This window comes from Cyclopterus lumpus, chromosome 13, assembly GCF_009769545.1.
Source record: "Cyclopterus lumpus isolate fCycLum1 chromosome 13, fCycLum1.pri, whole genome shotgun sequence".
In the NCBI taxonomy this organism is placed as follows: Eukaryota; Metazoa; Chordata; class Actinopteri; order Perciformes; family Cyclopteridae; genus Cyclopterus; species Cyclopterus lumpus.
In genome coordinates, this window is record NC_046978.1 from 1678935 (window position 1) to 1693298 (window position 14364).

Here is a 14364-nt window from a genome sequence, read left to right on the forward strand (position 1 = left end):
CAATTCACATTCTGGGTTGTTTTCAGTATTAGAAGTAACCCTGAATCTGGTGAAAATCCAATGTATTCATCTCTCTCTCTCTCTCTCTCTTTCTCTCTCTGTTATTAGTCATTTTCTCAGTGGCCCTGATAATCTTTGTGCAGCTGCATTCTCTCTTTCTCAACTTGAAGGCGTTCTCTCTCAATCTGCAGTCTGCCTGCCTCAAATTTAAAAAACTGCAGCCTCTCTTTCTCTAGCTGCACTCGCTCCTTCTCTAGTTTCAGCCTTTCTGTCTCCAGATTCACCATTGGAATCCACGCTTTACTTTCTTTATCTCTCTCCCTCTGTCCATCATAAGTGGAAGGTAAAGACGTGGAGGATGAAGGCGGGCCTTGTTGTGGTGGCAGGTAGAAGGAGGAGTCGACCTGCTCTGATTTGCTAAGGAGCAGAAGCCTCAGCCTTTCCCTTTCCACCTGCAACCTCTCTCTCTCCAGCTGCAGCCTTTCCCTCTCTACCTCCATCTGACAAAGTCGCTCCTTCTCCACAACCAGACGCTCTTTTTCCACTACCAGGCGTTCAGTTTCCACAACCAGGCGCTGTTTTTCCAGCTCCAATCGCTGTTTCTCAACAGCAACCAGAATCCCCGCCCCCGTGTTTTCATGATTGGTTTGTCCACCCAGAGCATGGGCTGGCGTCCCCATCGGGCCCCCAGCGAGTGGAGGGCCTCTGTTGGTGGTCGAGGTCGGATTCTTTGAGGAGCTGAGCATGTCCAAGTCGTTGTGGGTGTAAACATCACCAACATGCCCCCCACCACGTGACTCAATGTCACTGAGGAGGGAGGGAATATCATCTTCATCTAATTCTCCATCTCCCATATCACCATCACCATCCAGCTAGAAGGAGAGAGGAAATTCTTAAAGGAGCACTCGCGAGTGTATTTGTCATGAGAGAGTCTCAGAAAGTAACCTTGATAAAAGATGATGAAAGTTTATTTAGGGGATATGCAGGATCGCAGCATTTTTGGAACTTGACCTACAGAGACAAAACAAATCAGGAGATCTAAGCCTCTGCAGCTTTGATCTCCTTTTACTGTATAAAGAATGTTTGGCCGTTTTTTATTGAATGCCACTGAATACAGATGAGACTCAATACTATTACCCCTTTTACTACTGGAGATTGTCTGGCTGATATTATAAAGAATTTTAAAAGACTGGATACAGGTTAATTACACTGTTAGGAGATGGGATATTTTTTTTGAGAACGATTGTGGAAGATTGTAATACCACAGTTTGAACAGGGGATGATTTTATCTGTGAACACATCTAAATGCAATTGTAAAAAAGAAACATTTACATGTCAAGTTTAAATAAATCCTAATGAATACCTTAATCCCTTAATTTAATTTGATCTTAACCTTCATCAAAAGGACGGCTTAACAGGAGCCACTTGAGCTACAACGTGCTGGCACTGTGCTATGTTTAACATAACTACCTCTGCCAGTGGGGATATTAATTAAGCTAATGAACACATTAGAAAATACTTGCATCTTAGCAACTTAACATGAACACTGTTAATGTGAGCTCTTTATCAAAGAACATGAAGGTGTTTGAGAAAAGAATGTCCTCATTTACATGTTAGTTTAATTAACGGACTCTAAGGTTTAATTAGAATATCTAATCTATAGTTATCAGGCACTACCGTATGACGTATGATGGGTTTTGTTTCTTACTCTGTATTCACTGACATCGTCCTCCATCTTCACGCCCAGCGGTGCCATCATGGCCTGCCCATTCGGTTCCCCGAGAGATGCCAGCTCCGGCCAGTCACAGTGACAATCCTTCGAGAGGCTCGAGAGGTCAAGCAGCTGGTCACACCCAGATCCCAGAGAAACTGCCTCATGCTCGGGGGAGGAGTGATCATACTCAGTCTTCAGGGCCACAGACGAGGATGAGGAGGAGAGAGAGAGCTCAGCCCGAAGCTGTTTTCTTTTCACCAGTGAACGCCAGTCCAGGTATCGACGCTTCACCTGCACAGGAGATTATGGAGGAAAAGTACTGGTGTTTAATAGGTTTTATATAAAACATTAGAAAAGTATGATTCAAACATAGAAATAAACACACCTCAGCAGCAGTGCGTAGCTCTCCCTCTCCCAGTGAATTAACACCTTGAGCCACTTCATCCCATGCCTCTCTCTTCAACTCATTAATGGCTGTGTTCTTTTCACACAGAGAGAAGAAAAGAAAAAACAACAACAGTGTGATTGTTTTATTCTGACAATTCTAACATGGCTTCTGTGAGGACAAAGTAATTCCTGTCAAAATAACAGAAATGTCAGTTTTACAACAAAAAAAAGATGACACGTCTGTAAGACAAAATTGCAGCTCTATAATAATAGGGGATAATTTTGGGGCCAATACCAATGTAGATATTTTACGCTTTAAATTTTATTTCCACAAATACATTATGTAAAGAAAAACATTTGTGACAAGCATCACGTACATTTTGGAAAAATGAACTGTATCAGTGCTCTCTGGTGATCATGGAAATGCTACTTCTAAAGTATTTCTGCACTACACTTTCATTTAACTTAGGAGCTGACCTATCGGAGACCCGGTCGAATGATCAAGATTTACTCTTTATCTGACTCATAATGTTTTAATATGTTATGACTTGCATTTTGGATGAGCATGTCAGTTGTGTCCTCAATGACACAGTAATGAAATGAATGACATTAAACAAATGGTTTGAAAACTATTTTCACATAAGAAGTTTCTATTGATGAGAGATCATTGATTTGTGCTTCAGTTGATCTATCTAATAGAAGAGAAGAAGAAATCTATACCTGCTGTCTAGAGAACAACACGTCCGTCCTCTTGTGGATTTCCCTGATGAGCGTCTGTGTTTCTCTCACACTGTAGTTGCTCTTCCTCTTCCTCTTCAGATGCTTCACCTGCAGGAAATCCAGCGTGGCAGCAAGAAGGGGACAGAAACCCCAGAGACAGGGAGAGAGAAAAGAGACAAGGATAGACAACTGGGGAGGGAAGCAAGAAGACAAGGAAAGAGAGCAGTCAGAGGTCAGAGTAAAGGGGGGATGTTATTTGTAAAAGTTAATCCATGTCTAGAAGTGTAGCTTTTCTTCAGAATCACAGTGGTTTTCCTCAGGGAGGAATCCCTCAGTGGCTCCAGCATTCCCTGTGAAGTTTTCCACCTGGAGGACTAATCTCAGCTGTTACACTAGATGCTGGCTCTGTGTAATGCCACGTGAGAGAGAAGTGTGTGGAGTTGTAGAGGTCACACCTGGTTGGCTGGAAGATTAAATCATCAAAAGTCTTCTTTTTTTCCCAGAAGAGGGTTCTCTTTTTCATTGATGAGGCCCTGATTTGATGTGTGCAGGGTTTTCCACCTTTATTCCCTGATCTGCACTGCTGCCAGGTGAGCGTACACGGGTAGAGAAGCATCACAGACTGAAAGGACTGCAGTCTTCCTGTTTGTAAATCAGAGAGTAGTTAATATTGCTGAGTAAAAAAATACTTCTCAAGATATTAAAGAAATAGAATTGCAATATTAAGTAATACAAGGAAGTAATATACTACATACATATTAGGTGCAATAAGTTATTCTCTCACCTTTGTTTTAAGGAAAAATACAGACATGTTTGTTGTTTCTTCCCTTTTTTCCCTGTCAAAGGTTATTTTTGGGGAGTTTTTCCTGATCCGAGGTGAGGTCCTGGGACAGGGATGTCGTATGTGTACAGATTGTAAAGCCCTCTGAGGCAAATTTGTAATTTGTGATATTGGGCTATACAAAATAAACTGAATTGAATTGAATTGAATTGTTTGTCTCGTGAATTGGAAAGACCAAAAATATATATCTTTTTTATAAATCGGAAAGGAATCTTTTCAAATATTTCATGAGGTTACATTTTTAGTAAGGGCTCTTTTATTAACTGATTATCTGTCAATATGAAGAAATGCACATTTTGAGGTTGGGAGTAGGCTCGCAAATGCTGAGTTGTCGCCAATGAAATACTGCTGATGTTTCATTTTTTTCTCTGGAGCACATTAACACACATTGTTATGCGATGCTTACTTCTTTTATTAGGCTACTACAAGCAGACAATATCGACAACATATCGTGTGTGCTACCGTTACTACAATATTCAAGTGTAGCCTTGGGAGGTTTAGTGTAAGTACATTTCAGATGTGTGTTTCTTCTGTCAGCCTACACATAGACCAAATACCTATAAGCAGTATGTGCTTCTAGGTTATGCCCTCAGACTGTACCTCCAATATATTTCGAGTTAAAATAACGTTTTTTTAAGGACGGTAGCCTACGCTATGAGATTGTTCTTCTCACCAAACGAATTTCATTATCATTATCAGAAATTTAACGTAATCGTGTGTGTTGCTTCAACCAGCACCTCCAATTAAACATCATCTTTCATATATTGTGAAGACAACCTACCTTTTACACACACAGATGTACCGCAATCAAAACAACATCGTAGAGGTACAATTTAATGGTGCTTTCAAGTACGACTCGCAAATTAAACATCCTATTATTGAAGCGGAAAATAGGACGGTACCAGTGGAAATCGGACAGAATAATTTGAAGGGAAATGAAAGACCCTTTAATAAAAGCTTTTTTTTTACCCATCAAGGCGCTATTTTCACAATTATGTTACAGAAGATACACTTAATTGACCTTCAAGGATGAGCTCTAGCTGAGAGGTGTTTTTTTAAAGAAGCAAGATTGAAGTACACCAGCTTTACAGTCAATAGGTTTCAGCATATCCCATCTCTCTCTCCTGTATTAACAACATATAATTTTCATTGACACCGCGGCACGTCCTCTATCGTTGTTACAATATTCCCGAGAGCACCTGAAGGCGTCGTTAGTTGTGTACCATTTAGATCGCTCCTATTGGTCAGTTCTCCACCGCGCCCACTTATGACGACATTGAATCTCGCCATGGCTCTTCCGGCTTGCTCGGCGTGCTCACCCCGCTATGAGAAACAAAAAGTGCAACGTTAGTAGTGGTTTTCGTTGTCTCCAGTTCTGCACTGCACACAGGCGCCGCTGTGGAAGTAGTAACGCATTGGATACAACAGAGTGTTGTTGTCAGTCAAACCGGACGTGCTAACGTTAGCTCACTAACAACTTGTGAGGACCCTGAAGTTGTGGCGGAGTCCAGATGACCAGACGGAGGTGAGGAGATGGGCTGTGTCCGCTGGGCTTTTCGCTGCGGGTCGTGGACACCGACCGGGTCTGACTGGCTGTTTTCTGCTCGTTGCGTTCAGCGGGAGGAGAAAGACCGGATCGGACAGTTTGTGTTTGCTAAGGATGCCAAGTCAGCCATGGTGAGTGTGACTGTAAACGCTGTGTGTGTGTGTGTGTGTGTGTGTGTGTCGCCTTCTGCGTGCTGACTTATCGCACAACGTGGATCCGTTCCCGCTTATCAAATCCAGTTATCCTTGTTTAACCCACTCGCTGTCTGTCACCTCGTCAGGCGGGCAGGTTGTTGCTGAGGAAATTTGTGTGTGAGAGGATGGGGATCCCCTGGTCGGAGATCAGACTGGAGCGATCCCCCAGAGGGAAACCTTACCTGGCAGCACCACTGAAGGTACAAACCAGTATTATTATTCAGTTCAGTTCAATTTATTTTGTATAGCCCAAATTCACAAATTAGCCTTTACAATCTGTACACACATACGACCTCCTCTGTCCCGCCGGGACCTCACATCGGATCATGAAAAAAAACAACCCAAAAACCTTTATCAGGGAGAAAAAGGGGAAGAAACCTTCTGGTAAGCAACAGAGGAGCATCCCTCTCCCCGGATGGACAAAAGTTCAAAAGATGCCATCTGTACAGAATGAATAACAGAACAGAGTTACAACACATTCAATGAATATGACATATAATTAGAGCAGGAAAAAAATGCAAAAGTGGATATACCAATATTTGGCAATGCTAATTATTATCTAAAAAGGAAGAAATAAATTGCCGTCAGTTTGAACACAGTTAGGATGCAAAAGACAGCGAAAAGGTATACTTGTTGATACCCCCTAAACTACACTTAAGTAGTGTAAATAAGGCATGCATAGTATTTTATATGTTGAGTCACCAGAACAGAGCCTTTGCTCAGGTTGATTTGTGTACATTATTACGTGTGGTACAGTATGAATAGTAATAGTTGAGCTTGAGACATAGTTTATGTAAATTAAATTGTACGGGACTGTTGCTCTTACTTGACTTAGTTTTCTGTGTTTTGCATAGCGTTCCTCACTGTAATAGCTTTGAAAAGATGTTAAAGTAGTTCTCTGATGGACATGTGTTTTTTGTCACATAATTTAAGATAATTTGATTACTGTCTTGCTGTTGGCATCCAGGTCAGGCCAGATTCAGGTCCTGAACCCCCGTCCTGGAGTTTCAACTTGTCCCACCAGGGGGACTATGCGGTGCTTGCTGCACAGCAGGGGGTGCAGGTGGGAGTGGATATCATGAAGATCACCATGCCAGGTAAATGCTAACGGTAACAGTTGAAGCAGCATTGGCAATATCGACAGCTTTGTGAACATACTTAGAGATCAGAAGATGTTTTACTGTCAATTAGATGTTCCAAAAAAAACACAAAACTAAATGTGTTGCATGGCTAAACGCAAACAGGCTGAACAGCCAGCGTAACATTAATTTGAGGATTTATTTGGTAAATTTGTGGAAATGGTCAAACTTGAGGTAATAGTTTGACTTGTGGACACAAAAGCACACACACATTGTAACCGACACACACAGAGAGAGAAAAGGCTGACTGTCATGAGAATCTTTAGTTCTCATTGGCAGTTCCTGTTATATAGCTAGTGTTGATGTTCTCTATAATGTGAGACTTTCCACAAATCAAACATGGTTGAATCATGTCAAAAGCTCAAAGATCAAACTATAACATTCTGTGTCAGCTGTCTATTTCAACCATCTCACACTATGATAATTAATCTATGACAGCCAAATCTGTATTATAATCATCTCACGTCCTACGGGCGAGGCATAAATGGAAATGCTTTTGTATATTTTCCGATTTAACCACAAGGGGCCACTGTTGCCTTGTGTATGTAAAAGGTTTCGGCCAAGGCTGCAAATTGCTGTTAAGAGATATTTCAGAGAGGAAAAAGTCCACAGTAATCTCAAAACCTGAGGATGTTTGAATAAGTCTTTGTCTGTCCCTTTTGTCGTTGTCTCCATCCTTCTTCTCTCCTCTTCCCTTTCTTTGGCCCTCACACCTTTCCTTCATTTCCTCCAGGTAGCAGCTCCGTGCCAGAGTTTTTCCGCATTATGACTCGTCAGTTTACAGCGTACGAGTGGAGCGTCATCCAATCAGGCGGCTTAGTGCACCAGCAGCTTGCCGCGTTCTACCGCCACTGGGTAACCATGACAACCATACTATTGTGTGTGTGTGTGTGTGTGAGTGAGATAGTTTGGGTCAGTAAAGTAGCACAATAACTTAAAACCACAACAGATGGGACTCTATGCATACATGCACAACAGTGTGTGTATACAAAAGAGTGACTTTGTGTGAATGTGTGTTTGTCCAGCCAAAACCAACCCTGCTTGGTAGCCAATGAGCCACAATAACAGTATTACAAGGCTAATCGCTATGCAACCGTTGAACTCTCCCATTAGTCAACAGTACGGTGATGATATCAGAGCTTGATGTCTCTGTGCCACCCTCTCGATCTCACCACTGTGTGTGTGTGTGTGTGTGTGTGTGTGTGTGTGTGTGTGTGTGTGTGTGTGTGTGTGTGTGTGTGTGTGTGTGTGTGTGTGTGTGTGTGTGTGTGTGTGTGTGTGTGTGTGTGTGTGTGTGTGTGTGTGTGTGTGTGTGTGTGTGTGTGTGTGTGTGCGAGAAATTAAACAAAAAACATCAGAGGGGAAAGAAAGAACTATTGCTTGAGATTGTGAGGATGGAGATAGAGAAGGACACAATGTGAGAAAAGGATTTGTCAGATGTATGTGCACGTGTGTGTCTCAAAGGATATTGTCAATGTCTCACACACGAAAAGAAGCACATAAGACAGACCATCGGCACAAATGTCTTTTGTGTGTGCTGGTAATCATTTTCTTCATGTAACTAATTGAGTTTCCTCTCTTTTCCTCCAAGGCCTTGAAGGAGAGCTTCATCAAAGCCATCGGCACGGGTCTGGGCTTCAACCTGCAGAGGGTGGAGTTTCACCTGTCCTCTGAACCGCTCACACAGAAATATGCACTGCGCCAGACCAAGATGCATCTAGACGAGGAAGAGGACGACGACTGGGTATTTGAAGTGAGTCTGTTTGAAGACTGGTGTAAAGAGTAAAGAGGACAAATAGACTACCTTCCATTTCTAAAAAAATTAGACGTCCATCTTTTATTCATGTTTTTCATGCTCTTTGATTCTACTTATGTTTTATATTGCCCAATAGGAGCTTTACCCCTGGCCACATGTTGTTTTGAGCACAAATTAAAGCAATAGTCAAACATTTTTGCCAAGACATGTATGAGAAGAAGTACACCACGCTTAAAACGATCTATTAAATATGAAGCTGCCGCAAGGAGACAGTTATCTTAGCTCAACATAAACACCACAAACAAGTGTCCAGAGGTGACAGAATCTGCCTTTTAAACATATACAGTATATCTCATTTGTGTGATGTCAGCTGGTTGCCTTGCAACTTCACGGTTACAACACGGCTCCTCCTAACTGCACATAAACACAACTTGTTTCCCACAATTTTGAACTATTCCTTTAAAGGAAAAAAGGCCAATAGTCATATATATTTTTTATTTTAAGACTATTGTAATTGTTTAGGGTTTTTAACAGTACTTTCTTGGCCGAATGTAAAGATGTATTGTCGGGTTGAATACTGCAACCAGTGTTTGTATCATATGGGGAAAAAACTGTTTGAGGAATAATACATAGTTCTTTCTTATTAGTTAGTGGGTCTTGTGTAGAACCAGTGTAACACAGCCTTCAGGAAATCAATTAACTTTAAAGTAGCTTGGTAGCTGTGCTGTGGGTTTTTCCATGCTCTGTTTTCAAGTGGCTGCTCCCCTTAAAAGCATCTCTTACCGAGAAATAAGAGATTGCAATAAGTCACAATATTCAAATCAAATTGTTGCTATTTATTTCCCATTTTCTTTCCTCGTTCGTGCTCCTCTTCATTCCTCATCCTCTCCACATTTCCATTTTGATGTGTTCTCTTTCCTCTCTCTCTGTACCTCCTCTCTTTATTTTTGTGTTCCCCCTCTCCTCTCTCTCCCATGTGTTTTTCCTCTCCACTCCTCTTACTCTCTTCTCCATGCCCAGTGGCAGGTGGATGAACAAGTGACCGCAAAAAGGTTACCAGTGGTTTAAAAGGCCTGATGTTACGTCTCCTCTCCTTTCTCCATCTCTCTTGAGGTCATGGCGGCTTAATGCTGTTTTAGTGTTTTCACACCGGCGAGTAAAAGCTCTCTTCTATAGATTGCGGGGAATACACATGTCCTCTTTTTAACTATAGAAGAGTTGCAACACGAATAGAGAGAGAAGTGGATGTTAATATTTAGTTATAAAAGTGTACTTTTATCTGATTTACAGCTGGTTTATTCCATATTTGTTTAAAATGATCATCAGCATCATCACAGTTAATAACATGTTAATACATAGATAAATAAGACCAAATTGCCTAATTAGAGCTAAAACAGTTAGTCAATGAATTGATTAATTGTTGACGGAATAATAATCTGCAACCGTTTTGAGTCACTTTTCAAGCAAAAAAGCTGTTGCCATATTTTAGCATTTCTTTATATATATATATATATATATATATATATATATATATATATACATACATACATACATACATACATACATACATACATACATACATAGACAGACATTTCTGTCTTTCTTTGAGCTTCTTTTTATGTTTCCTTACTCCCTTCCATTTTCTGTAACTCAACCCCCACTACACACCGCCACTACACACCGCCACCTGTTACTCCCACGTACACACTACAGCTTTTGGCCTTTTAATGTCCAAGTGTATTTTTGCAGCTACAAAGGCAATTGCATTTGGAATAGAAGTTATAGAGTGCACAACATTTCTAAACAAACAAAAAACAACAGAAAATTTATTTTTACAATTTTTAAGGCTCAGATGCAATTACAACAAGCATGTTTTAATTAATCATCATCAATTTACATAAGCAAGGTTGGTGTACTGCATCGATCATGCTCGATCAAGCTAAGCATTGACATTTGTTAGTGAATGCATGTCTGCTTTATGTTTCCTGGTATCACAGGAACCTGACGTTGCTTGGGATCGTGTGTGTGTGTGTGTGTGTGTGTGTGTGTGTGTGTGCGTGTGTTTCTGCAGGAGACCTTGCTGGATACTGATCATCATGTTGCTGTAGCACTCGGACCAGCAGACTCTGCAGTAAGAGCACAACATTTACAGCTGTTTTTCTCGGGATGCATAATTAAAGGGAGGTTTTATATGACATAACGTATTGGTCTTTGGGAACATGCAATGTGGGAGCATGTTCAGTCATTTTTACAGGCTAAATAATGTAATGAATCGCTAAATGACAAATTCTTCTTCTAAATAATTTTTCAAAACCCAGAAATGAACCATTAACTTCAGCACTATTAGACACTCCACTCTTTCACTAATTAAAGACTCTCTTGTCGCTCACTGGCAGCCTCTTCGTCCATGTCTTCCTCCTCCCACCTCGTTCACACTGCTGTCGTTCAGTGACCTCATCGCCTCAGCCTCACCTCTGACAGAGGAAGACCCCGCCTGCTGGGACAGCTTCAAGATGAAGGCTGAAGCTCCACAGAGACAAAAAGAAACGCACGCATCCAAATAACCCCCCTCCACACACACACATGCACACATGCACACACGCACACATGCACACACACCCACATGCACACATACACACATACACACACCTTTTTAAAAGTGCCAACAAAAAACCCACTGACACTGAAGCTGCTTTCTCAAGGCCCAGTCAAGTTTGACCAAAGTTCTCTCTGAGGGCTTCAGAATCCATACGGCATCTGACGCCTTCTATCTTTAGATCTTTGATTCAGATGAAACAATAAACCTTTAAATGCCCGATACACACACACACACACACATGCTGTTTTAGTACATTCAAGTGTTTAATGTTGATCAATAGATGTATATCCTGTGAATTTTGTTAACATCCTGTGTAATTTCAGGGTACACATTGTACCAAGATTCTGAACTGAGCACTTCATTATTACCCATGTACACTCAAAAACACATTTATTAAAATACATCTGTAATTCATGCTGTATATACTGTATAATATGTAAGATAAGTAAGGCATACTTCACAATTATAAAGATGATTTAATGGACCATAATTACTTAATGTTAAGTCTACTCCCAATGTGGATCATGAATGCAAGGGTCAAATAAAGAATTACTCTAATTGGCAATGTCAAAGTGTTGGTGTTCACTAATTTTTCCTCTCACGTTCTCTGTTTTTTTTATTCTCTTTTCTCTTTTATCCAGCAGTTATTGTGAATTCAATGCACAGCAACGTATAAAGTATCCAATAACTAGCCGGGTAATAATTCAGTTTCTGATCATAATGTGTTAACCATTTTATAAAACTATGCTGACCCAGACAATGATTTCAATCAAAATATAATTTTAAAAAACACATTATAATTAGTTATTGAAAGTTATTTTTAATAATCTGAAACAGAATATATCTGCCTCTCTTTTTCATATCTTGCATTCATTTTCTTCTTCTTTTCTTCCTCCTTATCTCTTCCCGTTTGTCTTTCTTTTTCTCTGTATCTCACCATCTGGTAGAACATCCATTTCAATCAAAAATATTTAGTCAAACATCGAGTTCTCTTTTTCTTTGCATTTCTTATCTGCTCCATCCTCCCTCTCTCTTGAGGACCGCTCGTAGACGCAGTCAGTCTGCATGTTTACCTTCTTTTCTGCGTCAACTTACTTTCATCGCAACATTTAATTATAATCCCTCTCTCCTTCACACACACAAAGGAAATGGCGTGTTAGAGGTCAAGTGGTACGTATGTGCAGTCGGGAATATTGCGCCGTGTTTGTGACATGACACACTCTACCTCGCCTTCTCACAACTTGAGATACAGAGACATTAGCACAAAGTGGCTGCTGAGGACATTTTTCTTGTTACCGTAATTATTAAGAACTAGAAAGGTGCACTCGTAAAGGCAGCTCTCCACCAAGTGTGTCTGGTGTAATGTTTGATTGAAAGAAAACAAATGGCGAACCCTCCATCTAGACTGCAAGTGTATCACATAGATACGCTCTCATTGTAATCTATATAGATGTCTCTGTGTAGGCGTGCATCTCAGCGCCGTCTCACGGCTTAAGTGTGACTAAATGTATTATGTAAACTGTTTTCCACCAATGTGTCTCTGGCCACTGAGTGGCGTTGAGTCAGCAGTGTGTGGCCCGCTCGTTCCTCAGCTGTTGGCCGACAGTCACCATCCAAAACAACAAAAGAGAGCAAACTGTTTCACCCCAGTCAATCAATATCGGTATGAAACGGACAATAAAAGGTGTTTTGAGAAAGCGTGAGTCACTACAAAGATGAAGGGTCCTTGAACATTCAGCCATTAATAAGCTCTCAAAATATAATGCAGTTTGGTGCAACAGTATGTGAGATTAACAAGAAATGTGCACACACAAAAAATCTAAGTATATCTGGCGACATAGTGAAACCAGGATCAATGACAACACTTAACGTTTTTATCAAACTATTAAAACCATCAACAAATACAGACAACATCCTAAGGAAAGGTTATTATTGGCTATTATATTATATATTCTAGACAGAAAAATATGCAATTGTCTGAACATGCTATAACCGCACACACACGATCTGACAAGGCTGTGTGACATGGTTCACGAGAGGTTATGAACCGGTTTTCTAACACCACAACCTCCACGACACCTGCTGCTAATCTTCATGTTGGGTATTCCTCTTTCTGGATTCCTTCCACCTTCAGATGTTCTTCCCATCAGATGTTCTGTTATTTTCTCACCACTGATTGTGCTTTTGTAATGTTGAGAAGTGATGATATTGTAACCTGCTGAGAGGAAAGTTTCATGAGGTCCTGTGTGTGTGTTTGTATGTGAGACACACATAATCATAGACCGTGTGTCAGGGGAAAAAGTGTAGTCATCCAAGAGTATTTGTGTGCACGTGTGTATGCATTTAGTGAAAGAAATGTAGCTTGAAAACACACATGTAGTCACTGCCTCAAGCTGGAGTAAATTCCGCCTCTCCGCCATCTTGAATCGTGTGTTCTCTGCAGCAGGGTCAGACTGGAGTCACAGGCTTTCCTTAGAGAGAGGACATTTTTAGTTGCCTCCGGTTTACTTGTGTGTCAGAGAGGATACCTATTTTCAAATGCAGGATGGAGACAAGAGTGCTTTATGCATCAGACTGACTATTTACTTTTTGTTTGTTTGTTTATTCAGCTAAAATTGAATTTAATTATTATTGGCAATTTGCTCATTCGCTGCAGGTATGTATTTTAACTTTTTAACCATGCTAGAGACATGGCGCTAGAGATGATGGACACCGCCGTCGTATCCATTTAATGCTTAATGGACAGGTATGATCTTCTTGATGAAGGATGCATATTAGCAAGAGGCCCACAGGTGTAGGCCAATTTGATGTCCAATTATGTTAAGTAGAGGGAGGTTGTTAAACATACTAGTTCGTCAGGGATGAAAACAAAATGTTGCTGAACCATTAAAGTTTCCAACTGATGCCTGAAGTGATTTACTTTGTGACTATAATGTTTCACTTTGGTGCATGTGTGTCTTCACTGAAAGACAGTCCAATGTATGATTAGAACGTTTACACAGCATTTGACACAATCACAAACACACGCTTACACAACAGGAAGATAAGTAATACTGACACAACCCATTCAGAAACATTAGCACTTGATTTCACTTGTTAGCTTGTACTGATTACAGACCCATCCATTGTGTGTGTGTGTGTGTGTGTGTGTGTGTGTGTGTGTGTGTGTGTGTGTGTGTGCGCGCGTTCAAAGTGGGGTTGAGGTTTACAGGCAATCACAGACAATAGAATTAATACCTTGAATAAAAACAGATTCAGTGGCACTTGATTGGCGCATTTTGTAGTTTGGCTTTCTTGAAGAAATTACTTTCTTGATTCTTGTTGTTCTGAGTTTGGACTCATGGTTTAATGCACTTATTGTAAGTCGCTTTGGATAAAAGCGTCAGCTAAATGACATGTAATGTAATGTAATAAAGGTAATACACCATTCTTTTCCTCTCAGGCTAATCACATTGTGTTTCACATTGC

General features: G+C 40.6%; 2 protein-coding genes across 4 annotated transcripts; one reads left to right on the forward strand and one right to left on the reverse strand.

Moving 5' to 3' along the window:
- Nucleotides 1-116: 116 nt before the first annotated feature.
- On the reverse strand, nucleotides 117-3168 carry msantd4 (Myb/SANT-like DNA-binding domain containing 4 with coiled-coils). The gene is made up of 5 exons (XM_034548948.1): nucleotides 3127-3168; nucleotides 2822-3010; nucleotides 2100-2195; nucleotides 1709-2005; nucleotides 117-872 (listed from the first exon to the last, which is right to left on the reverse strand). The coding sequence occupies exons 1-5, from the start codon at nucleotides 3166-3168 to the stop codon at nucleotides 117-119; spliced, it is 1380 nt and encodes a 459-aa protein (XP_034404839.1).
- A 1771-nt stretch (nucleotides 3169-4939) lies between these two features.
- aasdhppt (aminoadipate-semialdehyde dehydrogenase-phosphopantetheinyl transferase) lies at nucleotides 4940-11468 on the forward strand. 3 transcript variants are annotated; one of them, XM_034549323.1, is made up of 8 exons: nucleotides 4940-5187; nucleotides 5280-5339; nucleotides 5489-5602; nucleotides 6370-6499; nucleotides 7275-7396; nucleotides 8133-8294; nucleotides 10369-10428; nucleotides 10694-11468. In XM_034549323.1, the coding sequence occupies exons 2-8, from the start codon at nucleotides 5337-5339 to the stop codon at nucleotides 10859-10861; spliced, it is 759 nt and encodes a 252-aa protein (XP_034405214.1). In that variant the 5' UTR covers nucleotides 4940-5187; nucleotides 5280-5336; the 3' UTR covers nucleotides 10862-11468. The 3 variants fall into 3 exon arrangements, with proteins under 3 accessions (XP_034405214.1, XP_034405212.1, XP_034405213.1); XM_034549321.1 differs by having other exon boundaries at nucleotides 4940-5339; XM_034549322.1 differs by having other exon boundaries at nucleotides 4940-5339; nucleotides 10295-10428; nucleotides 10694-10810.
- Nucleotides 11469-14364: the final 2896 nt, after the last annotated feature.